This window comes from Candida orthopsilosis, assembly GCF_000315875.1.
Source record: "Candida orthopsilosis Co 90-125, chromosome 5 draft sequence".
Lineage (NCBI taxonomy): Eukaryota > Fungi > Ascomycota > Pichiomycetes > Serinales > Debaryomycetaceae > Lodderomyces > Lodderomyces orthopsilosis.
This window is the reverse complement of record NC_018298.1, coordinates 413,150-438,109: the sequence shown is the minus strand read 5'-3', so window position 1 is coordinate 438,109 and position 24,960 is coordinate 413,150. Positions and strand designations below refer to the sequence as shown.

Sequence of the window (24,960 nt, the reverse complement as noted above, 5' to 3'; positions counted from 1 at the left end):
CATTCTCACAAAATTGCAAAGCCCTCATCGTGAAACATTAGGGGTAATAGGTATAGACCAAGCTACGAAAGCGAGTATTTCATAGTAATTGCAACCTTTACTAATTCCGTACAATAGACTAAAGAGAGACAATGGAAAGTAACATAGATACGAATTCACTTCATTTCCATAGTTAAATACTTTATTACCTTTTACAGTATTTCACCCCCTTATTGTGTTTACATTGTTTCTAAATATAGACTTTTTATTAAACTACACAAAACCAGGAACTAAAATAAACAACTATGTGGCTCACTCTTTCTCATCTCGTTATAAACCACTTTAAAGCGTCCGATATCTAAAGGAATACGAACATTATACACATTGTGTACTTATGATACAATTACATCATATATCACACAGATAGTATCTTCGTCGTAGGTAAATGGGGTTTAACTCCGGATAGTACCACGAAATAACAAAAAAAGGGCCTCGAATAGCTACTACGAGCAAGAGTTGAAATTCGCGGTTGTGGTAAATGTATATTGCAGTAGTTATTTCTAGGTTTACACTATACATCATAATTGAATTTTTACATTTGGTGTCTGTATTACAAAACATGCAATATGCATATAACTTTCACCCCAACTTTTCATTTTCCCCTTTTTTTTAGTTTGATCTCTTCTGTGTCTGGTTCCAACTTTGTCACCCATTTTCATGTGTTTTAGTCAAAGTCTCCTCTGAAAGAGACAATGAACGCACGTGGTATCCTCAACCGATGTACCGTTATGGATAATGATAAGCTATAAGAAATGGGCATATATTGTACAATGACTATCCATTCTATGATGATCCATTGTCATTTATTCATCAGTGGTTGGGCAGTAAGCAGCATTGAGGCGCAAAAATTAAATTTTGACCCTACTAGTCGAGATTGTAAGTCTGTCACTGAGATGGACACGATTTACTAAAACTCATTGGCTGGCAAACGTTTTCTTCGTGCCCCCTCTTTTATAACAGACAAAAAATAATACGATCACGATTCGGACATTTATCCCCACACAATCTGTGGCTGGAAATGAGAAGACTCAATGTTAAACACAGCCAGCAAATGTGTCGACTGTCTTTACGCCACGCTCTCGTATTCAAATTCAATGCTCATATAATACTAAGGCATCTTGAAAAGCTGGTGGCTTAGAAATAAAGATAAAGTTTCTTTCCCTTAGAAATTTCTTGACTGCAAAAATATTTTTATTAGTAGCCGCGTTTTATGTGTAAATCAAACGTCAGTTAAGCGGCTGCATTCGACTTGAATAATAATAAGCACGGTACTGCTTTAGTACAGCAAATTTTTAAAATAATAAAACACGGTCTCCGCCAAAATCTACTAGATCTATTGTTGTTTTAACATTTTAAGGCTGGGTGTTTCCAGAAAAGGCAAGCTGTAGCTCTAAATGAACAATCATTCACTATTTAGGCGGTTCTAGTCGAACAGGGTTATCGTCTACTGAGAACATCTACATACACCGCGCTTATTATATATGGGAAAACCATCAAAGAGAATGACTTTCACTCAAAATGAGTTTGACCAGTAAGCGACTACGAAGTACCCCCAGAGATTGAGCCAGCGTTGAGCACTACAATACAATCGAATGCCATCGGTCTTATAGTGATCGCAAACGTCTTTGTCATTAAACATACAATCAATTTATATAAATCTAAAATAATCTTGTCCTTTCAATTTCATAAGTAGCCACTACTGGTCTATGATCAGAAAAATGGAAACCTTTCAAGAAATTACTCAATATACCAAATTGTTTCAACACAATTGAATAATACTCATGGTGATCCAAGTTGTAAAAGTTATTCATTGTCAATGCCTCTTTGGCAGCTTCATCCTCATAAGGGTTATCCTTAATCGAATGTTGCTTCGTAAAATAAGGAGACCAAATATAATCAATAATTGAATATGGTTCATTAGTCACATCAAATCCAGTAAATGTAGTTTCATGCCCATAGGAAAATCGTTTATCAATCAAAATTCTACTATCTTTAAACCCAGCAGCGGTTAAAATTCCATATGGTTCGTCTCTTGGTTCAGTATTGAAATCACCACAAAGAAATGAGGGATATGCGTTGTAGTTCTTCATCTTGTCAACTATCAACTGCGACGACCTGCGCCTTGCAATATGTCCGCGATGATCATAATGAGTGTTGAAAACATTGAATTTAATTAATGGATTGAGCTTGCTTTGAAACGTCACCATAGTAACAATCCTCTCCAAAGCTGCATCCCATCCCTTACTTGGCCTACCAGGAGTAGGACTTAACCAGAAAGTTGTGTTTTCCAATACGAGAAAATCCTTGTGTTTGAACAAGATGGGTGCAAATTCCCCAGCTTCAATTCCGTCAGTACGACCAACTCCATAATAAGTCCATTCATCATCATCATTAGCATTCAACCCATTCAAAATATCGTGTAATTGATTAACAAGCACTTCTTGTAAACATATCACATTAGCATGTCCAATAGCAGTGTTAAACTCCATCGAGTTGATACTTTGTACCCGACGTTTCGTCCATAATTTCTCATGGGGGTCACGATACTTGATATTATCGTATCTGATATTGTTTGTGTATAATCTAAGGGTTAATGAAGGACCAAGTAAGGAAGTAGATGCAATTTTGGTTTCAAATTGACAGAATCTGTAAACTAGAAAGAAAATGAAGACAGTGGGTATAATAAAATAGGTAAACTTTTTAGCGGGTTTGGATCCAAGTAGACTCTTTGCTTTGGAAGTTGGGCTCACGTGGGGCCCATTAGGATGTCCAGTTAATGGAGTAGTTTCGTCGGCCATAGCTTGAATCTTTGTAAAACCTTTCTAACGGTAACAACGTATAGTTTTTTAGAACATTCAGATATGATCGTTGAATTTTACAACTTCTCACGCAATTATACAATAAACTATATGTAATGGAAACAATGGAGAAACGTTCTCGAAAGCCGCAATTGAAAGAAAACAAAAAACTCGGGGAAATACAAAAACTTTGGTTTCTGCACGACCTTAAGTTTGCAACAACTGACGTCACTTGAAAAGAACGCAGAGGGAGGCAACCACAGACGTGGAGCTGGATTGGCGTATTTTCTAGGGTATTGAATGCTTCTAAAAGGATAAACCTCTATGATACTTACTTTTCAAAATATCTCTTTTGACCCCACGTGGTAAATTTGCCTCGAACTGCTGCAAAGAATTGAGGTAGCAAGACAGACAGAGTAGTAACATGTTTAAAAAGTATGTACAGTACACATTCATCACCGGTGTCTCAAAGTCTGATCCTCATCTATCTCTTTTCCTCTTATAGCATTTGCATTTGCTACCACAATATCATCTCCATCATCTGACCTCTGCCTTTCCTCCTCCACTTGTGTAACCGTACCCCAGTTATTCACAATAAAAATCAATACACTAGCAACACCACCAATTACCAGCACAACAAATAGGAGAAGGAAGACATAAATCACTGCTCTAATTGGATAACGCATCGCCGTTGCTATTGGATCAAGCAAAAACTCAAAAATGAAATCGGAAAAGTCTAAATATTCCTTCCTGGTCAACAATTTGATGAACATACCAAATTGACGCAAGTTTGATATGGAACCATCAGCTAATATCTGGTCAAAGTTTGGTGGTGGTGCCACTGGCTCATTAGGTGCCTTTTGTGGATTTTGTATCTTGTATTCATGCTCCATTTTTTGTTTCACAGTAAATGTTTCATTTCCAATTAATTCACCTTCAGCAATGGAGTTTCCAACATAAATATTATCAAATAATACTTCCCCATCCATATTCCATAATTCAAACCCAAGACCACCAACTGGTTTATCCATTTGATATGGGTTTTCTAATTCATAGTAATCAGGATTTTCGACTTTCCTTGGCTCCCAAATACCTTGGAAATTAGGATTTTCAATCTCTGGTGCAAACCAAGGGCCTATATATTCGGCATTTCCAATCATTGGTGGTGTCCATGTACCACAACCTGTTTCACATTTCGGATTGACAACCATTGGTGGTTGCCAATCATCGGATGCATCTAGTGGCTTCACGGCTTCCGGGTCAGGAATGTACCGTGGTGCTGATTCATCCCATTCGTCAGGTTTGACTACATTAGGGTCAGGTATAACTGGGTGAGCATGTAATTTTTCATAATCCTCGGGAGGTTCAACAGTGGGATCAGGAATGTATTTCCGATCATCCCAATCAGAGGGCTTCTTGTCATTTGGATCCTCAATTATCTTTGGCGGATTCATAGTTGGTGAGAATAAATCCTTATCAGTTATGAGATTACCCAGTTCAACTACTTTTCCATTGATTCTAATTTCAAAGTCATTATTTTTCCTGATAATCAATGTATATAAATTGCTCAAGTCATTGGTTCTAGCCAATGGCGGAAAACGCAACTGCTTCTCCTCAACTTCACCATTTGGCAATTTTTTTCTCAAAATGAAGTAGATTTTATTGTCGCTGCCACATTTATCAGGACCAAACATTACCTGATAAGGAGTTTCTGAATTGAGAAATTGATAATTATTCGACTCATCGAAAAGTTTGATATAGGCTCCACCACAATCTAATCCGTTTTGTAGTTTCACCTCATATTGGACAACCAAGTCTTTGTTTATGTTGTTGATGGGATGCGGTAGTTTGTATGCTATTGAATAATGTGATGCCCTTGATTTCATGACTAATCCAAAGTCATTCTCAAATCCTGGATAAATACGGGGTTGTTCAATGGCCCATTCACCCTTATATTGAACGATTTCATCTCTTCCTTCATCATACTTTTTCGCCCAAGATACTTTCCATGGTGAATCTGCAAGTGATGGATAGTCAAATTGCTCAAATATGGATTCTTCACTTAATTGTGACTTGTCAAAGGGATGGTACTCTAGTGCTGACACAGAATATACTAAAAGTCCGAGAATTGCACTAACGTGTTTCATTTGCTTTGATGGTTATCAACTCCGTCTGGCGATAACAACCAACTCTTTGCATGAAAAAAAAACGCGGATTTAAGTGGTGTCGTAAAAATAATTTTAAAGGTGGGTGTGTCGCATTATCCGTTTCTTTCAATTTTGTGACTACCAGTTATCTTTCTCCTAATAATAAAGCTTAGCGGATTTCTTAAAATTGGAATTAACAAAGCTCAATAAATTGAACCTTAGAATATCCAGTCAGGTGGAATTAAAAATCAATGGGAAAGATAACCAGAGTGAGAACAGGTTGTTGGACTTGTAAAAAACGGTATGTAATGGACTATACAATCTGACTTCAATATCCGCTTTTTACTAACCCCAGATTTCCAGGCACCGGAAATGCGATGAGACTAAACCATTCTGCAACAACTGCATTAAATCAGGACGAAAATGCGAAGGATATGAGCTACGGCTTTCATTTGACTTTTTTCAACAGTGTGGTGAAAAGAACAAAAAGGTGCTGCATCGAGTGAATCAAAATGGGCCAAAAGAAGCTACAGTAAAAATAGAGAATGAAGAGATATCTAGAGAGCCCCCAAACCACTTATATAATTTCGCACAGGGTAAGATTGAACTTCAGCAGGCTACTAAGGAGGAAGAAATGTTGCAGACCCCTCTACTCAAAACCACCTCATCCAGCACAAACTTGAACCAATTTAGCAGTACCTTATTTGAAGATCTTCAATCACTCCTATCCTCGTCTATGAGCGAGCCACTGATAACGAATGAAGCATTACACGATAGCCAAAGAACACTCACTTCGAGTGATTTTGCCAATTTTGATTTCCAAATTATCGATTTCATAGACAAGTCACAAATATTTGATGCCAATCATAAGTTGTTGCTAAACAATCCTGATCCTCACGGTGTTGCGGAAGATACATTAGCTGCGCCACCAGACCCATCATCCCTATTTGCCATGAGCCATCAAGAGGAGAATATGATGTTGAAACATTTTTTCAAAAAATTATTGCCATTGTTGGATGGGCATCCCAAATCGCCTTGGCCGGATTTAGCATTGCAATATTGTGATTTCGATATAGCCAGAAGCTGTTTCATATCATTGGCATGTATTCATTTGTATGAGAGTCGAGCTGGTGGAAGTGAATTGTATCAAAAGGGTCTTGCTCACATAAACAACACCATGGACCACTTGATACACTATATTCGAGAAAATTCAAACAGAATGAATAAAGAGCAGGATAATGATGCATTAGTTGACCAGAGCAAGAAGCATATAAGCTACTTTGTTATATTAGTACTCATGAATGTGCATTTGTTATTTGCTGTTCTCGAAAAGGGAAAAAGCTCTATTGCTAGAGAGTTTTTCAAAATCTTTGCCAGTATATGTAAGGATCCAGTATTTTATAATCAAATATTGAAGACAAGTGATAAGAGACGATCTTTGGCGGTTGTGCTAAGCTGGTATGACACAGTCAGTGCAATAGTTACTCCAGATTGCCGTGATCCATATTGTTTGCCTCAATGGTATGGAGAAGCTAAGGATAACATTTCTACATCAAAGATGATGGGATGTCCTGGCGAAATTTTCGTTGCAATGGCAGAAGTTTGCCAATTAAGGAATAAAAAGTTTAATGGGTTGCTAGCATCTGAGGACAAGAATGTCGCATATACGCGAATACGATATGCGTTAGTGAGTTACCGAGACTACGTTTTAACTTTTGACAAAGACAGTAATGAAACGTATATCAATAGATTAAAGTGTGCTTTATGTTGGTCGTTAGCAGTGTGGATCACTTTGAATAAGGTGATTGAACCTGAGAACTACATCGCAACAAATCAAAAGTTGACAAATGAATTCATTCACACGTATGATCAAATGGACCCCAAGTCGTCATTGGTAACACAAATGGTGTGGCCTGTGTATGCCATCGGTTGCGAATGTAAGACTGATTGGGAACGATCGTACTTGACTCGATTTATGGACAATATTTATGAGAATACAAAAATGGGGACAACTGCGTCATTAAAGGAGATTGTGTTGAATGTGTGGGATAGAAATATAACCCAAGAGGAGTATTTAATGGAGTGGTTGGGTAAGGGAGTTGATTATTTACCTTTGTAGTTAGCGTTAAAACGAATACATGTAAGAAATGCGTACTGTATATAAGATACATCCAACGTGGTAGCAATGTGAAGAGTTTTTTCAACAACAACAAACAGAAAATTTTTTTCTCTTCCTTCATCAAAAATGATGGCTCGAAAATTTTCTTTTCTTTATCACTTAAGCATTTCCTTTCTGTTAGGGTCAATTCAATTCAATTCCAGTCACATCACAACATAATGTCATACACTGATTTCAAAACTCTTGAAACCATCAAATCATTGAATGATTTCTTAAAAGACAAGTCATACTTTGACGACGGGTATGTGCCAATTGCTTTCTAGGGCCCCTTCATTGATCCCTGTCCCATTTTTTTTATGGTGACTCTAGCTTTTCACGCTTGCTCCCAATCACCAAATCAATCAATTGGATTCACAATTCCAACAATTGAGACTTGTTTTTGATTACTATGATGATCATAATCTTTGGTCCGTGTTTATGAGGTGGCCTCAAGACCCACCGCATGAGTGACAAAGAAGATTTAAATCTTTTATCTGACAATTAATCTACAACGGTTTAATGAGGGATGTGTTTTGATGGGGGAGGCTCTGTGTCAATATCACAGTATATACTAACTATTTCTTCTAGTGCTGAAGCTACACAAGCTGACGTCTCTGTTTACAAGGCTTTCCAACAAGAATACCCACACTTCACCAGATGGTTCAACCACATTGCTTCATTCACTGAAGAGTTCGATTCATTACCAGCTGGTAAGGCCCCAGCTGCTTCTTCTTCTGCCGCTGCCGCTGAAGATGATGATGACGTTGACTTGTTTGGATCTGATGATGATGAAGTTGATGAAGAAGCTGAAAAATTGAAACAACAAAGATTGGCTGAATATGCTGCTAAGAAAGCTGCTAAAGGTCCAAAGCCAGCTGCTAAATCAATTGTCACCTTGGATGTTAAGCCATGGGATGATGAAACCAACTTGGACGAATTGTTGGAGAACGTTAAGAAGATTGAAATTGAAGGTTTGACCTGGGGTGCCCACCAATGGATTCCAGTTGGTTTCGGTATCAAAAAATTGCAAATCAACTTGGTTGTTGAAGATGCTTTGGTTTCATTGGATGACTTGCAAGCTGCTGTTGAAGAAGATGAAGACCACGTTCAATCTACTGATATTGCTGCTATGCAAAAATTGTAAGTAACTCGAATAGAATATTTGGAGGAAAACTCTTACTAGTGTCATGGTAATAATCTTTAATGATTGATAACGTTTATAAAAATTACAACTACAAACTCTATCTAGTTTAGTCCTCGTCGGAAAACTTCCAGTGACTGCATTCAAAGGTAGCATAGCACCTGAATTCGTTACTTAATCCATTTTTATGTTCTGGGTAAAAGTTTGTGATTTTAGTACCAGGATAGTGGTTAGTAACAACATCATGCATTCTTTCACCAGTCGAAGAAATCAATTTGTACCTTATATCCCCAGACTTGGTTCTTTCCAGGCGCTCATCTTCTTTCACTAGTAAGTTCCTTGCAGCTTGTGCACTTTTTGTTTGGCAGTCTGCTTCCAAAAATGGTGGATCTATGAGAAGACGGTGGCATTTGTGTTTCAAAAGACCAGGAATTTCACCCGGCTCGTTGTAGTCGTATGGGAAAAAGTGTTCATTTCCGGCCAATACTTTGAATCTCTGATCGTACTCCAATAAATAAATATGCTTTGTGGGTATTTCGTCCTCGGGAAATTGTTTTATTGCTGCATACACCGAAGGAGCAGAAGCAACAACAATGACAGTGTCCTCATCAGCTCCTTCCAACAAAGCCTTACCTAGCGTTCTCGCAGTGTCGTCGGCGTACCAGAACTGTGACAACTGCCAGTCCTCTTTGAAATCGTCTATTTTCACTTCAACTGGCTCTGCTTGTTGCTCATCGAATTTATTTTCTGATGCCTTGTATAAGGATTCAAATTTTTCAAGACGTTGCTTCTCCTCTATTTGAAACTCCTGCAATGCAGCCAAAGCATGGGCCGATAAAGTGATTGGCTCGTCATCAAACTCCGTCATTTTCACACTCCACAGTGATTATAGTCTAAATGTTGCAAAATCGTTAATAATGTGAAATGCAACCAAATGCAAATCAATGAGAAAAAATACAAACTCTAAAAACAAATTGAGAAAAAGTGCTTAAGTCAGGGATTACGTAATTCAAAATTTATAAACAAAGGGGATAGTCATTACATATACAGTTGTTTGTCATCGAAGTATCTAGCAACGCCAATCAAGCAGCTTCATCTATAATGCTGTTTCCTTACACTCCCTATGAGACAGTCGCATTTACCGCGGAGAAGTTGGCCTTTTCTGGCTTTAGGGGTCTACTCTTGTCTGAGTTATGGCTAGTGATTCAAAACGAGTTCAAACAAGAACAGGAGTTGGATGATTTTCAGAAAGATACAATTTGGAAGTGGCTATTTTTTGATTTCAGAGATGATCGAGATAACGCAGAGGTGAAATTCTATGTAACTTATGATAAAGATCCAATTACTATTGAGTCCCACTACCAATCATTTGTCGCCAAGCAAGAGAAGCCCGAGGAATTGAGAGTTCTTCCCACCGAAGAGACCCAGTGCTATTACCTAACTGGAGTGTCTAATAACAAAAAGTTCATTCTCACACTCGGTGCGTTTCCGTACCAATTGTTACAAGAAATTGCTCGACATGGGGCCAAAGGAACTTGGGCCAGTGATTTGCCACTATCTACAGGACAAGACAAGAGGTCAATGACAGGGAGGTTGAACAAGTTGGAAGAAGCAGGCTTAATAGTGAAAGAACACAGATTCTATGAAGAAAAAAGGATACATAGTACGTGGGCAGTGCACTACAAGTTTGGCGATGCTTCAAGGGCCACTAAAGGCGATGATGAAGATAATGGATTCGACCACACACCGGTGAAGATGCGAAAGTTCATAATGAATGCGTTGAAGCAAGCTCAGAATAATATAAGAACGTTTCGAGATATGAAAGTGGAATTAAAGATGAATAGAAATTCTCAAGCTGCGAGGTTGTTTGGATCAGTAATTGAAAACTTGTGTGATAATGGGTATATCGAAAGAATTGATGTGCAAGATCAATCACATCCAGCTAGAAAACTCTATGCCTTGAGGTATTTGAAAGACTTACCAAGTCTGAACACGGAAGGGGGATACGACCCTTGGGATTTGAGCTGTAAGACAGGGCAGAATCACGATCACAAATTTGAAGATGATGACGAAGAAGAAGATTATTTGATTGCAAGCTTCAATGACATTTTCCCACTTACCGCACAAGTCTATGAAGCAATTAGGAACTCGGGAAGTGAAGGAATCATTGCCAAGCAAATTGTAACGTCCATTCTGGGTGATGTAAAACATCGTCAAATTACAAGGCTTCTTGAAAACAATACCGATTATTTGTTTAAAGATGGTGGATTAGAGCCACTCTTGAATTACGTGCCAGAACACGGCGACACTGCAATTGTAAAACAGAGTGAGTCTGATGGAAGGCTAAAATATTATCGATATTATACAGCCGATAACTTTAAAGCGAAACTAACTAAGACGCATAAGAAGAAACGACCCGAGAGAAAAGTACTAAGCAAATCTCTTGTCGATTTGGAGAAACAATTTCGCGTCAAGATTGAAAAGACACCCAGTGGTCCATTGCTTGCTATTCCTGATTTTATTAAGCCAGTAGAAAGTTCAGATCGCGTACCTGAAAGCTTACTGTTGCGATCTAAGGATAAAACCAAAGTTAAAAATGAAGGTGAGGGCTCCAAGAAAAGAAATGAAAAAAACATCGATGAGTTGGATGCAAATGCTCCCAAGAGGCGTAGATTACGTCAAAGGGGACGAAGTAAGCAAGGGGCAAGTATATCTTTAGAATTGCATGATGGAGATGATAACTCAATGGATGTTGATGAGGATCTGAATAACACTACAGATGAAGGAAAGCGCTCCGATGATAATGATGTCAAGCTGGAGAAACTTTATGTGAGGGTTAAACAAGAAGAGGAGCCTAATACTGGTAAAGCCACAGTGCAGGATCGGGTCAATGATGTGATTGAGAATGCTCTGAGCCGGATCCAGGCCTCCCAATCCGACCCATCCATTCGTGTGTTTACTCCCCAGATTATACAGCGACAGAAGAACACTCGATTCAAATCGGAAGAGCAAAAGTCAAAAATAGACGATGCAGACGTAAAGGGAGCGTTCAGACGTGATCAGCTTATTAAATTAATCCATGAATTGGGCGGTGCCACTTTTACTAGCGCAAAGCTTGGTAGAATGCTTGACCAAAAGATTCAACTGGAAAAACCGACCGATATCAAAACTATTGCTCGTGATATTAGCAAACTTGCCCACACAGGTGTGATAGAAGTGCAAGTAATTCCGATGACTCAAAGCGGAAGGAAAATAAACCGAAGATTAATTATTTTAAATGATCCGAAGCATCGACCATCAGATGAATTCATTGAACAGATCAAATTAAAAAGTAAGCAGCCAATTAAAAATACTTCAGAGAAGGGACAAATGCCACGTCGCCTTATAGAGACTGAATACACCCTTATCAACTCAAGAGAGGCCTTGAAGAGAAAGCTGACAAGATTGACATCATTACATAGCAAAGACAGAATGCTGAGAAGTCGTGCTCAAGATCAGTCTAAAGTTAAACTGGAATTTGATGGTGGTTTAGGTTCTAGCGCCAACTTTAATTCTGTCCCAGAATTCAACGGAAAATATGAGGACCAATTGGGTATGTTTGAGTTAGATGCATCAATGTCCAAGACACGACGTGAGAACAAGAAAAAGAACATCAGAGACAAGAGGAAACCGAAATCGGAACGTCAACGCAAGGCACGTAAAATCAAGACTGAGTTTGAAACCAGTGACACCACCACGCTCTTCCGAGCAATCTGTATTTGTAAAGCTTTTAACAAATCATTCATTGATTATGAGAAAGTTGCGTCTTTATTTAAAGACAGTGATGCAAGATCGTTGAAACGCACATGGGTACATGTTAGAAAACAAGTAGGTGGTCTAGATGCAGTGAATAAAGGAGTGGAAGAATTTGAACGAGTAGTAATGAAGGGAATCGAAGAACTGTTCATCTTGGTCCTGGATTTGGAGAAAATTGACATCCCATTCTACCTTGATTTATGGGCAAGCTTTGATACTTCTAAAATTGAGATTAATGACAAGTTTCCACTATATTTTACTTTAGAAGAAAACATGGCCAATTATAGCAAGAAGCAGACGTTTGAAGCACAGACTGATCTATTTGATCAGATCGATTCAGATTCGATGAAACAGAAGGAGGAAGCCCTTGCGAACTCTCCCTTTTTTTACAGCGTCCCACCAGAATTGATATCGGATCCGAGGGAGCAAGTCAAAACTACAATGAAAGCGGTGTACAGGCATCCCAACAAAAAGAATTCAAAGCAAATCAAAGAAATTTTGTCTCCATTCAACCCAGACGATATCGAGTCAGCTTTTGCAGAAATGGAAAATGAGAAAGAAATTGTTCGCGTGGATGAAGAAACGAATCAGTACAGATTGACTGAAAAGGTATACTCCGGACTCACATCTAAATTCTCCGTGTCATTCTTTAAACAAGCGGACTTGTTCAAGGAGAATGTCATAGAAGTAATGAAATTACAAAGGGGTATGGTCTTGTCACAAGGTATAGAGGATGGTAGCATTGCAGAATTGTTAAGCTTGGTGTCTTCAGATGGAATTTCTTTAGGCCATATTGATAATGATTATACGTTTGAGGGATACGAATCCAGATCAATGGATAAAGATGCTTTAAGTTGCGATTTGGTTGTATTCAAAAGGCCAAATAATGTCTCCATAGATCAAAGTGTTCCAAAGGTGCGCGTGCCAGTTGACAAGCCATGTTCCTATATCTGGGTGGATATCGATGGTCAAATTGATAGTAAGTTATGGACCCACATAATCGTTTCATTATTGTATATTATCCATTATCGACCCGGTATCCAAGCCGCTTTGTTATACGATAAGGTCCGCTATTTGTTAAGTATTGACGAGTTTGAGGTTGTGACAAGATGGCTCATCAACTCCAAGTGCATCGAGATAGGTGACTACTCTGGAATTTGGTCTACTCCGAACTGGTTGTCCCTTTTTGGTTGCGATTAATATACGATATCTCTGTTGGTTCCATTCTTCTCAAATGAGTACTTTGTAATTGGCCTGTATCCATGAAGAAATTGTTGGCTAATAATCCCTTACCAGCTCTGTGTTCAAAAGAAGTGATCGTTTATGATTCGTTTTCTAAAGTCACTCTTATTACTTAATTTTCATGAAACTGAGTGAAATTCCATACTTAACATCTAATGATTTAACTGCTGCTATTACCCTGTTCTGTAAAATGTGCGGCCATGAAATTTGGAGAGTAAACTAATTCCAATAACATATTATCAATTTGGTCTGCCTTTTTTGAGATTTCACGCCTGAATTTCTTTTTCGAAAGATCAGCAGTCACCACGACAGTTGTTTTCTTAATTATACAAATCAGGTGGTCTTGAAGCCAACTAGATTACTGCATTTAGTTACTATAAAAGCTTTTCCGGATTAATATCAGGCATGCGTTCCATTGCCCCCACAACAATTGAATTTAAAACGAGCGGTGCACCGGGAGGCGGCAGAAGCAGAGGTGGAGCAAATGGTCGTGGTAGACGTAGACTTCCTCAAACAGGTTCACAAGGTAGAAGGAATAGAACAGTCGGTATAGCTGGAGCTTCAGCTAGAGGTGGATTCGTTGGTCATAGCTTGCACAAACTCGGTGAGTTCAACGTTCACTTTGAATCCAAAGCCTTAAATGAAGATGTTTTGAACGCTTGACAAAAGTACAATCAAGACTGTGCTACCCAAATTGAAAAATATCCGTACGAGATTCAATTGAGACGGGATTATGGAAGTCTCGGTGTTAAGGCTGATGCTGGGAGGAACTATTTCAAATTTCAGGTGGCAGGGTTAAAGTTGCATGTTTACTTGGTTGAGTTTCAAGAAGACCAGAGGGATAAGGTCATAAAGTGAAAGAAATTCAAAAGCAAAGGATTAGCGTTAAAGGTCAAAAATTCAAAAGCAAAGGATTAGCGTTAAAGGTCAAAAATTCAAAAGCAAAGGATTAGCGTTAAAGGTCAAAGATGCAGTCAATAACTACTTATCCAATTTTGAGGGAATGCCAAACATCAGAGCTGTTTTTGTTGAATACGGTAAACAGCATAATATGCCCAACTATAACCCAAAAATCACATTTGAAATTGTTGTCAAAAAACATCACACACGATTCATTCCTCTTGAGCAAAACGCGGTTGACTCTGTGACAAAGAAGAAAGTGGCTGTTACTTCTAATGATAACGTTACTCCTGGAACTACCATCGATAATGATACCACATCAATTTCATTCTTTGACTTCTGCAATCAATCACAGCAGACTTTACATGGCGCCGGTATTCTTGCACATTACTACGTTTTAAATAGTGAAAATAATTACACTTGAGACAAGATTCAAAAGATTACATACAACCTCTGTCACACATTTGGAAGAGCTACGAAGAGTGTCAAAGTGGTGCTCACAGCTTGCCATGCAGATCTTTTGTGTATACGTGGAAGTTACTATGTTGGCTCAGTTGTTAAAGAAGGTGCTCCAACGCCAGGACTTCTCAAAGAATTCAAAATGAAGTTTGACAATAACTTACCCATTGGAATAAGGAATGCCATGTTCTACGTTTAGTTCATCTTTGTGAGTCATTTAAATCTATAGTATTTTCAATAGTTTATATTTTTATGAATTGTTAGTTGTTACTTGCTGTGTAAATTTCCTTTGAATACGGGTTTATCTAACTTCAATAATATTCCCCTCGACCGGTGTAATCCTGTTCAATCTTGTCCTTGGTTTGTCTCGGGGAATAAGCCTCGATTTGGGAGACCGGAATCTTGCAGCCAATGGGCCATTTCGAATCATTGTTTATTGCTGACCAGTGCACAATTTCATCAAAATACAATGTGTTGTTTTCCAGTGAAATTTTGAGATTCAATCTGATAAGTTGGTCAAATAGGTACGACAAATCGTTCAATACAATTCCCGCTTTTCCATTAAAGGCAGACTCGTTTATATCCAAAGTGGACACCGAGCTTAGATTCAGGAGTATGTTCTCTTGCTTTCTATGAGATACCCTATCTCTGAAGTGTTTCAAAGTGACCTTTGTATTCAAAACTGATGATGTAGGTAAATCTTTTTTGCTTTGTAGCGACAACAAGCTAAATTGAATTAACCCTAAAGCATGACCATACTTGTTGTCTCGGTAATTTTGAACAGCTAGATAGAACCCAGCGTAGCCATTAATATATCTCTGTACAACCTGCAAATATGCATTCCAGTCAGTGTAATCAAGATTTATCACCCCTGAACCTGATTTTATGCTATTTTCCACTGAGATATTGAGATCCTCTAGTATTCGTTGAATTACATCGATCTCATTCATGCAATATATTGCAACTTTCGCCAATGTCATACTATTTCCGGCACTAACAACTTCATTTCGATCAAATGTATATCTGCTGATCCATAAGAATTTGGATAGTACAGACATCTGCATTGATACGTCAGTAACTTTCATTATGAACGAATAAAGTGTTGGGTTGATCCATAGAACACCTTGGTTTGATTTTATTTCATTTTGAACTATCTGCTGAGCAAATAACATCATCGAAGTCGATTTTTTATACAAACTCATCACCTGTTTCCAGTTCTCGTTATAATCTTCCGGCTTTGCGGGTAGCTCTAGGTCCAAACTAATCGTTTCATTGGATAACTCTGACGCTACTCTATGGTAAATCAAAGTTGCAGATATCAGAGTCATTGAAAGTTCATTGGACAACGTCCACTTATTAACAACAGCTTTGCTTGACTTCATTTTGAATAGTTTCAGTTTGACATCACCCTTGCTTATATTTGACCATGGAATGTTGGTACAGATAAATGTACTGACTGGATCTGTTGACTTGGCTAAGTCAATAATGGCATCAAGGTATTGCTCGAGGTTTACCACATACCGGATCGACTCGTTATAATTTGATAGACTCGGTCTTTGCAAAGAGGAACGTAGTGTTAAAACACTTTGGGGTAATATTGGGGTAGGGTTGTTCAATTGAACTGGTGTGGGAGGTGCGTTTGGAAGAACTAGCATGCTTCTTAAATTAAATTATGTATAATTGATATGGTTACCTGTTATTTGATAGGTTGATGATGAACGTAGCTGGCGGGGTGAATCCTTCCACGAGCCGTTCCGCTGTAATTTTCGCGTTCTTCTAAGGCCCTGAGAAATAATCATACACCATATACAAAAGTTCCAACAAAACTGGAGACTCCAAGTCAAGAGAAAAGTACACTGCTCACACCGACATTATGCTGAATGGCATTGGGGACGAGAACTATGGTATTGTTATCGATTCAGGATCATCTGGATCTAGGATACAAATTTATAAATGGGCAAACCCTAAGTTGCAATCAAAGTCTACTGATACTGAAGTGCTTCAATCACCTCCCAAGATTTCACTACATAAAGATTGGACAAAGAAGATAACTCCTGGAATTTCAACTTACAAGACTAGTGGACAGATTAAACAGATTTGGCCTAAGCATTATGCAGAGTTGATGAAATTTGCCGAAGGCATAATACCCAGTGAAAAACACTCCGCAACGCCAATATTTGTTTTGAGTACAGCCGGTATGAGGTTATTGTCAAAGAAAACTAGAAAGAACATTTTAGCCGAAACATGTTCCAGTATTCGGAAAAATACAAAATTTTATTTACCTGATTGTGAAAACTTTGTTCAAACAATTGATGGTTCTACGGAAGGAATTTACGGTTGGTTGGGGTTGAACTACTTGATGGGACAGTTCAACAATTACGATCCAAAACTGGAGAACCACGAGTCTATTGGATTTATGGATATGGGAGGGGCCTCGACTCAAATAGCATTCGTTCCTCCCAAGGACCAAATTGAGAAACACAACAACGATCTTTCTAAAGTAACACTACGGAATATAAATGGTGAAACTCAAACGTGGAACGTTTTTGTTGAGACATGGCTAGGGTTTGGTGCAAACGAAGCACGCAGAAGATTTATTGAGCAAATGATTAACTTGTCTTTGGTCAATGAAAAATTAAACAACAATATAAATGACCCTTGTTTGCCAAGAGGTGCTACATTGGACTATAACCTAAACGGAAAGTCATACAAAATACGCGGAGTGGGTAACTACGAAATGTGCATCAAATCGATCTACCCATTGCTAATGAAATCGATTCCGTGTGAAGATGATCCTTGTTTATTTAACGGGATTCATGGGCCCAAAATGGATTTTGAAAAGGACAAATTTGTAGGAATATCTGAATACTGGTATACAGCTAATGATATTTTTCACAGTGGTGGCGAATATGATTACAAAGCCTTCAATTTGAAGGTGAAGGAATTTTGTGAAAACAATTGGGACACCATATTGCAGAACGCAAAGAAAGGGGACTATTCGAATCTTGATCCGGATAAGTTTTTGAAAGATGCGTGCTTTAAGGCGAGCTGGGTCATGAATATTCTCCATGAAGGATTTGAACTTCCGAGAATTGGCTTCGAGACAGACTCAGATAAACAAGAGAACAATCAGTCAGACGATGTCACTAATAAACATGTGCCGTTTAAATCTGCTGACTCAGTCGGTGGAGAAGAATTATCATGGACATTGGGGAAAATGTTGTTGTTTGCCTCTTCTCAGATTGATCCGTCAGACACGAAGGAAAAATTGCTGATTGGAATATACCCTAGTGAAATATCGGGCAAGAGTTTTGTTCCGGGTGGAACTTTAGGGAAGTCATATCAATCGGACTATGATAGTGATGATGAAAGCGATTCCCCGTTTGGTGTGGCATTCTATTCTTTAATTGTGTTTTGCTTCTTTGGCTATTTGTTATTCAAAATCGCTCCTGGACACTTTGGAAATTGGAAGGGGAAAATCAGAAGGTTTAGAGTTCCAATGCTGGTTAGAAAAGGGGCTGCCAGTTTAGTTTCGAAGGTTCCCGGTTTGGACAATGTTTTCAACAGACTCTCTCTATACGATCGAATCGACCAAAACATCACTTTAGAAGAAGGTGTTGGTGGGGCCCCTAATCTCGGTGCATCACCGTCTTTACAAGGTGCTGGCCCTGGTTCCGGTGCATCTGTTCTACGCACTAGACTGGCGATTGGGTTGGATGGAGATTTTGATGACACGCCAATTCCGCGCTTTAGCTCTTCCAGCCCGGTATCAAACATAAACAATTACAACCCAAAGATTAATGATTTCTTGAATAGGCCATTCGTTGTTCCAAATAGGGGTTCCTTCTATCAAGCTTCTGAAAGAAACAGTAGAGAGTCGCTATCGAGGAGTTTGAGTAACTTGTCTTCTCACCGACCAAAACCATCAATAGAATAATTAGAGTTCAAATACGAACACATGTGCATGTGACGAGTAGAGAAACGGTGTAAAATATATTTGTTTGGTATGTTTCGTAGCACATTATTTTCTTAATTTGTACAAAACAAATCAAGACAACTGTTGGATATCAACTACTTCACCGACTTCTTTTGCTATACCATAAAATGCAAATCTACACCATACCCTTAATATTGCTTGTCTCTGGTGTCACACAATCAGCTATTATACCATTTAGAGACTCTGTCGAGATCGTATTCACACCAGAGGATATCAAAAAAGGTTCTGATTATGTCTTGTGGAAAGTACCAACAGTTAAAAATAACTTCAAGACAACTGTGAAGCAGAAGTTACTAAATAGGTTGTTATCCAAAGACCTTCAAGAGTTGCGTTTGAATTCTCCGTTTAATGAAGAAGACACACTCGTGTCGAATAGCAAAGCTAGCGCGGAAGACACAATAAATGAGGTAAAGGCACTGGCTAACTTACCACTACAGAACATTCTGCTCGAAGTGGAGAAGCCAAAAGGGTTAGTAAACTCAGTATTGAAAGGGCCTTCGGCGACTGAGAAAACACAAGGGAAGGTTAGATACATTAATGAAAAGAAAGATATAACCCAACAGACGGTGGGTTTTGATATCATTAAGGCAAAGGAGAAAATGGTTGGGCAAGTACAGAAAGAGGACCTTGGTGAACATGTTGGGTATCTGAAACCGAGCAACATCAAAAACAGAAAACATGATTTTGATAGGGTGGTGAAAAGTCCAAATGGGGAAAACAAAGAGGATAGTGACACTGATTATGAGTCCAAGTGAAGATGAAGTGGTTGTGAGATGGTTTTCATGTGATGAAAGTATCTCTTTTACCTAATTCCCTAATCATTGGGTACACTCTATATAGTTTTATCATAATTATGCATTTTGATTGCAAAATGCGAACCTCTTTTATATCTATTCTTTTTTGTGTCATTTTAATCTTCAGTTCTTTATGTTTTTTTTTCTTGTTCGAAATATTTTAGGGCATCTCATCTGCAACAAAGTTGATTTGATTTACCAGAGACTACTATTACTAACCGCCAAACAACCATGAGAGTAAAGAAGCCTACTTCGAAAAGAGTAACCACTCGTATGAGAGAGGGTATTAAAAAGAAGGCAGCGGCAAAAAGAAGAAAAGACAAGAAAATAGCCAAGAAGGACGTCACCTGGAAATCAAGACATAGGAAGGACCCAGGTATTCCAGCCAGTTTCCCATACAAAGACCAAATAATATCAGAATTAGAGGAGAGTAGACGTTTGGAAAAGGAAAGAAAAGACGAACTCAAATTACAGAAGCAAAGAGAGAAGGAAGAGGCATTGGCTAGAGGTGAGGACGTTGATGATGATGACATGGAAGAGGAAGATTTAGATGAAGAGGATGACGGAGCAAATGGATTAGCAGCATTGTTAGAGTCAGCGCAATCTGCTGCTAAGGAGTATAATGGTGAAGGAGACAACGAAGGCAATGATATGATTGATTCCGACGAGGATGTCGAGTATGAATTGAGCGAAGTTGAAGACGACGAGGAAGACCAAACCAGTTTGGATAAATCACGCAAATCCTATGACAAGATATTTAAGTCGGTAGTTGAAGCCTCTGATGTTGTTTTATATGTCCTCGATGCTAGAGATCCCGAATCCACCCGATCAAAAAAGGTTGAACAAGCAGTATTGCAAAGCCCTGGTAAGAGACTTATTTTACTTTTAAATAAGGTTGACTTGGTACCTACAGAAGCTTTAAATCAATGGCTAAACTTTTTGAACTCATCATTTCCAACATTACCCATCAAAGCAAGTCCTGGGGCAACAAATGCAACTTCTTTTAACAAAAAATTAACAGGAACTATAACGTCAGATTCTTTAATGAAAGCATTGAAGAGCTATGCTAATAAATCTAACTTGAAAAGATCAATTATTGTTGGTGTCATTGGTTATCCAAATGTTGGTAAATCCTCAATAATCAACGCGCTTACCAAGAGACACAACAATAACTCCAGAGCATGTCCTGTTGGAAATCAAGCCGGTGTTACAACGTCAATGAGAGAGGTAAAAATTGACAACAAACTAAAGATTTTGGATTCTCCCGGTATTGTTTTCCCTGATGAGATTATAAATTCTAAAAAGCAATCGAAACAACAACAAATGGCTAAATTGGCATTATTATCAGCTATTCCACCGAAACTGATTACTGATCCAACTGGTGCTGTTAAATTACTTTTGAAAAAGTTTTCACAAAACACAGAAATGGCTGAAGGATTGAAGAAGTATTATGATTTACCACCATTACCTTCGACTGATTTAGAGGAATTTGCCAAGCATTTTTTGATACATGTTGCCAGAACCAAAGGAAGGTTAGGTAAAGGAGGTGTTCCTAATTTAGAAGCTGCAGCAATGTCTGTACTCAACGATTGGAGAGATGGTAGAGTTATTGGATGGACATTACCCAAAGCGTCCAAACAGAGTGTAGCTGATACCGAAGTGAACATGGATGGACCAAAGAGCTCTTTGCGTGGGGAAAAAGAGCCACCAAAGGTTGAACAAACTACAGTTGTTACATCGTGGGCTAAGGAATTCGACTTAGATGGTTTATTGGGAGATAACTTTGGTCTTGAGTAGAAGCTATATAGGTTGCAACAAATACTGTTATTCTTTATTTAGCCTTGTCTTGAGATCTTGATCGAGTTTGGGTATAGTTGCCAAATTGGACATTATGCTTAGATTTTGAACAACAAGTTCATTGTGACTTCGTAGGAGATCCGAAATTGGTAATTGTAGTTTTTGAATACCCTTTTCTAGTACAGCGTATGGGTCGTGTGTTGTATCTGGTTCATTGGATTCCTTATTCAGCATAGCTTGGGTATCGATAAACGGGTGATTAGAACCGCAAAGATTTTCATGTCGCGCGTTATATGCTCATACGCGTTTCACTTCATCACATTTCCACCAATACATTGTCCCCACGAATATGCAAATTGATGATGTAGATGACGACTGGGAGTTCTCAGATGATGACAATGATCCTGTGATTCAAGATGCGATCAACGGAGGACAATTGGTGGAAAGGCAACCCAAGGAAAGACTGCAACGACTACAACGACTACAACAACTGCAATCACAGAAGAAAATTAATACTACTCCACAAGCAAAGATCACCAACATCAAGAAGACAACAGCCTCACTTTCAAATGTGTCGAGCTCCAAATGTAAAGTACAGCACGCATTACCCACTGCACCGAAAATTAACATTCCCACTCATCATGAAATGGACTTTGGGAACTTGCAAACCTACATTTATCCCACCAACTTTGAAGTTCGAGATTATCAATATAACATTGTCCGAAAAGCATTTTACGACAACCTATTGGTGGCGTTGCCCACGGGTCTAGGTAAAACCTTTATCGCTTCCACAGTAATGTTGAACTTTTTACGATGGTTTCCCAGCTCCAAGATTATTTTCATGGCTCCGACGAAACCATTGGTTGCGCAACAGATCAAAGCTTGTTGTTCGATAACGGGAATATCCAGTTCCAAGGTTGCAATTTTATTGGAAAAAACTAGAAAGAATCGAGAGGAGATTTGGAACTCTCGCCAGGTGTTTTTTACGACTCCACAAGTAGTGGAAAACGATTTAGCTTTTGGAGTTGTAAACCCCAAGTCCATAGTTCTATTAGTCATTGATGAGGCTCATAGAGCTAGGGGAAACTACTCGTATAATAATGTTGTCAATTTCCTTCGTCGATTCAATGACTCGTTCCGAACATTGGCATTGACAGCAACACCAGCAGCTGATGTCGAGGGGGTGCAAGCCGTGATTGATAATCTAAAGATTTCCAAAGTCGAAGTGAGAACAGAGCAAAGCATTGATATTATAAAATATATGAAGAGAAAGAAGGTTTGTCGACGAACATTAGAGGCGTCACTGGATATCCGAAACTGTGTGGACTTGCTATCAAAAGCAATCTCTCCAGTTTTGAAAACAGCTAATGAAAAAGGATTGATTGATATTACCGATCCCACGAGAATTAATGCTTTTCAATGTATGGAAGCGTCACGAAAGCTAATTGCTAATAATTCAATTCCAGAAGGGTTAAAATGGGCTAATTATTTCATTTTACAACTACTAGGTACAGTTGGGCAATGTTATCGGAGGTTGAACATTTACGGAGTGAATTCATTCTACAGCTATTTCATGAACAAGTATAATGAGTTTGATACTAAATGGAAAAGGAAGAAATCAAAGAATAAATTGAATGCCGATTTTTACTATAGTGAGCCCATTACAGAGTTGATAGAGGGTCAAGAGAATGCTATATCTAGTCAAGAATTTAGTCATCCAAAGATTGAGGCACTTATGGAAGAGCTTGAAGACTTTTTTCATGAGAAAAGTGATGATGCTAGTTCTCGGGTGATTATCTTCACTGAATTTCGTGAATCGGCATTGGAAATTGTAAAGAGCATTGAAAAGGCTAGCCAGTCATTTAAACCACACATATTTATAGGACAAGCTAAAGAGAAGGAGAAATTTGAAGTGGAGAATTTTGGTAAGAAGAAAGGAACCAAGAAGAAATCGAAAAAGGAAGACAATGGAAGAGACTCACTGCGTACGAGTTCAGAAAATGCCCAAATAAGCGGAATGAATCAAAAGCTACAAAAAGAAATCATCAAAAAGTTCAAGAACGGAGAATACAATATTCTTGTAGCCACTTCAATTGGAGAAGAAGGTTTAGATATTGGTGAAGTTGATTTGATTGTTTGTTATGATTCTACTTCATCACCAATTAAAAATATTCAACGTATGGGTAGAACAGGTCGTAAACGTGATGGTAAGGTGCTTTTATTATTTTCGAGTAATGAAGAATCAAAATTTGATAAAGCAATGGCAGGATATGAATATATTCAGGATCATATAATGAAGGGTGATTTAATCACATTATGTCCTCAGAATAGAATCATACCAGATCAGTACACCCCACAAGTAGTTGAGACATTTGTTGACATTCCAAAGGAGAATCTAGATATCAAGCAAGAGGAAGATGAAGATGAAATTATCAAGATTGCAACTCAATACATGTTGGGGGATACGCCGAAAAGGAAATCGAATAAGAAGAAACAGCAAAAGCATCAAAAGAAGTTTTCTATGCCTGATAATGTTGAGACTGGGTTTAAGAATGTATCAGAGATGTTAAAAGAGACAAATGATAAAAAAAAAGCCACCTCTGCCCCTCCTCGTCGTGTCAAGACCGCTTTAGATTTCCTTGAGTCCAGCGATGATGATTTGGATATCACAATGGAGAGGAGGACGGATAAAACAGAGCAGAATAATCTGGCTATTGACGAGATGGAAGCTTTCGATGATGAAATTGAAATAAACATAAAGAAAAAAGCAGACAATAATGATGTAAAGGATGTGGAGCAGAGAAGGCAGGAACTCGACAATGTAGAACATTCTGATGATAAGATTGAAATCACTATGTTCCGGAGTTCAGAAAATGATGATAATCCAACAACAAATGAAAGCAATATGGTCACTTCCACTGATATATCAAATGCCAAGTACGAAGGGTCGACTCATCACACACCCTCAACAAGTTTCAATTCAGAGATGGATGTCGTCTGTAAACTGCTGGTCGGAGATGATGGAGTGGTTGAAGAATTGGACATTCTCGATGATTCCTTTTCCTTTAGTGATAATGATGATGATATTGAAACAATTGACTTTCCAACAAAGCAAACTGAAACGAAAGAACTATGTGATAGCGAACCAGCCAGTTTGCAAAATTCACAAAAGACGCTAGGAATTCAGAAACAACGACGTGTTTTGAGCACTGATCATTTGCCAAAAAAGCGAATGTTAATTCGTGACGATGAATTAGGCCCACATGATGATATTAATAGTACCTCGACACAAAATAGGAAATCGTTAGGTGTGAAACGTCCAAGAGTAAGAGAGTCAGCAAAAGTCACTGTTGTGCTGAAAGTGGAACCAATAAACAAACACGAGAATAAAACTCAGTTGGGCTCAACCGCAATGATAGGAGCTGCAGCAAAATCTCCAACTGGGATCACACAGGAGGCATCTACTAATATTTTTGATGGTGATGACCACGATCTTTTGGATGACGATTTAGACGATGTTATTGCTCACTATACTGGTATAATCAACCAATGAATAACATATATTTGCTTATATACAGGACACGAGAAACCTTGAAGATAAAATTTTTTCATTCAAAAAATCTCTTTTTTTTCCATCTTTCTTCTTCTTCTTCCTTTTCTTCTTTTTCTTCTTCATCTTTATGCAGGGGCATT

The 24,960-nt window shown here is 38.4% G+C and overlaps 13 protein-coding genes across 13 annotated transcripts; 8 read left to right on the top strand and 5 right to left on the bottom strand. All coding sequences in view use genetic code 12, as the record gives it.

The window, feature by feature from the left end:
• Nucleotides 1-1,697: 1,697 nt before the first annotated feature.
• Nucleotides 1,698-2,837, bottom strand: CORT_0E02030 (hypothetical protein; the record flags this gene model as incomplete). Its single annotated transcript, XM_003869875.1, has 1 exon — nucleotides 1,698-2,837. One exon carries the CDS (start codon nucleotides 2,835-2,837, stop codon nucleotides 1,698-1,700), a length of 1,140 nt encoding a protein of 379 aa, XP_003869924.1.
• Nucleotides 2,838-3,292: 455 nt separating this feature from the next.
• On the bottom strand, nucleotides 3,293-4,984 carry CORT_0E02020 (hypothetical protein; the record flags this gene model as incomplete). The annotated part of the gene is made up of 1 exon (XM_003869874.1): nucleotides 3,293-4,984. One exon carries the CDS (start codon nucleotides 4,982-4,984, stop codon nucleotides 3,293-3,295), a length of 1,692 nt encoding a protein of 563 aa, XP_003869923.1.
• A 251-nt stretch (nucleotides 4,985-5,235) lies between these two features.
• Nucleotides 5,236-7,103, top strand: CORT_0E02010 (hypothetical protein; the record flags this gene model as incomplete). The annotated part of the gene is made up of 2 exons (XM_003869873.1): nucleotides 5,236-5,285; nucleotides 5,348-7,103. The coding sequence occupies 2 exons, from the start codon at nucleotides 5,236-5,238 to the stop codon at nucleotides 7,101-7,103; spliced, it is 1,806 nt and encodes a 601-aa protein (XP_003869922.1).
• Nucleotides 7,104-7,321: 218 nt separating this feature from the next.
• On the top strand, nucleotides 7,322-8,286 carry CORT_0E02000 (Efb1 translation elongation factor EF-1 beta; the record flags this gene model as incomplete). Its single annotated transcript, XM_003869872.1, has 2 exons — nucleotides 7,322-7,404; nucleotides 7,731-8,286. 2 exons carry the CDS (start codon nucleotides 7,322-7,324, stop codon nucleotides 8,284-8,286), a joined length of 639 nt encoding a protein of 212 aa, XP_003869921.1.
• A 106-nt stretch (nucleotides 8,287-8,392) lies between these two features.
• CORT_0E01990 (hypothetical protein) lies at nucleotides 8,393-9,151 on the bottom strand (the record flags this gene model as incomplete). The annotated part of the gene is made up of 1 exon (XM_003869871.1): nucleotides 8,393-9,151. The coding sequence occupies one exon, from the start codon at nucleotides 9,149-9,151 to the stop codon at nucleotides 8,393-8,395; it is 759 nt and encodes a 252-aa protein (XP_003869920.1).
• A 233-nt stretch (nucleotides 9,152-9,384) lies between these two features.
• CORT_0E01980 (DNA-binding transcription factor) lies at nucleotides 9,385-13,278 on the top strand (the record flags this gene model as incomplete). The annotated part of the gene is made up of 1 exon (XM_003869870.1): nucleotides 9,385-13,278. The coding sequence occupies one exon, from the start codon at nucleotides 9,385-9,387 to the stop codon at nucleotides 13,276-13,278; it is 3,894 nt and encodes a 1,297-aa protein (XP_003869919.1).
• Nucleotides 13,279-14,323: 1,045 nt separating this feature from the next.
• Nucleotides 14,324-14,644, top strand: CORT_0E01975 (argonaute protein; the record flags this gene model as incomplete). Its single annotated transcript, XM_003869869.1, has 1 exon — nucleotides 14,324-14,644. The coding sequence occupies one exon, from the start codon at nucleotides 14,324-14,326 to the stop codon at nucleotides 14,642-14,644; it is 321 nt and encodes a 106-aa protein (XP_003869918.1).
• Nucleotides 14,645-14,990: 346 nt separating this feature from the next.
• Nucleotides 14,991-16,334, bottom strand: CORT_0E01970 (hypothetical protein; the record flags this gene model as incomplete). The annotated part of the gene is made up of 1 exon (XM_003869868.1): nucleotides 14,991-16,334. The coding sequence occupies one exon, from the start codon at nucleotides 16,332-16,334 to the stop codon at nucleotides 14,991-14,993; it is 1,344 nt and encodes a 447-aa protein (XP_003869917.1).
• A 218-nt stretch (nucleotides 16,335-16,552) lies between these two features.
• CORT_0E01960 (Ynd1 protein) lies at nucleotides 16,553-18,616 on the top strand (the record flags this gene model as incomplete). The annotated part of the gene is made up of 1 exon (XM_003869867.1): nucleotides 16,553-18,616. The coding sequence occupies one exon, from the start codon at nucleotides 16,553-16,555 to the stop codon at nucleotides 18,614-18,616; it is 2,064 nt and encodes a 687-aa protein (XP_003869916.1).
• Nucleotides 18,617-18,783: 167 nt separating this feature from the next.
• On the top strand, nucleotides 18,784-19,431 carry CORT_0E01950 (hypothetical protein; the record flags this gene model as incomplete). Its single annotated transcript, XM_003869866.1, has 1 exon — nucleotides 18,784-19,431. The coding sequence occupies one exon, from the start codon at nucleotides 18,784-18,786 to the stop codon at nucleotides 19,429-19,431; it is 648 nt and encodes a 215-aa protein (XP_003869915.1).
• Nucleotides 19,432-19,701: 270 nt separating this feature from the next.
• Nucleotides 19,702-21,267, top strand: CORT_0E01940 (GTPase; the record flags this gene model as incomplete). Its single annotated transcript, XM_003869865.1, has 1 exon — nucleotides 19,702-21,267. One exon carries the CDS (start codon nucleotides 19,702-19,704, stop codon nucleotides 21,265-21,267), a length of 1,566 nt encoding a protein of 521 aa, XP_003869914.1.
• Nucleotides 21,268-21,294: 27 nt separating this feature from the next.
• Nucleotides 21,295-21,501, bottom strand: CORT_0E01925 (Mph1 protein; the record flags this gene model as incomplete). Its single annotated transcript, XM_003869864.1, has 1 exon — nucleotides 21,295-21,501. The coding sequence occupies one exon, from the start codon at nucleotides 21,499-21,501 to the stop codon at nucleotides 21,295-21,297; it is 207 nt and encodes a 68-aa protein (XP_003869913.1).
• Nucleotides 21,502-21,616: 115 nt separating this feature from the next.
• On the top strand, nucleotides 21,617-24,820 carry CORT_0E01920 (Mph1 protein; the record flags this gene model as incomplete). Its single annotated transcript, XM_003869863.1, has 1 exon — nucleotides 21,617-24,820. The coding sequence occupies one exon, from the start codon at nucleotides 21,617-21,619 to the stop codon at nucleotides 24,818-24,820; it is 3,204 nt and encodes a 1,067-aa protein (XP_003869912.1).
• Between the last annotated feature and the right edge of the window lie 140 nt (nucleotides 24,821-24,960).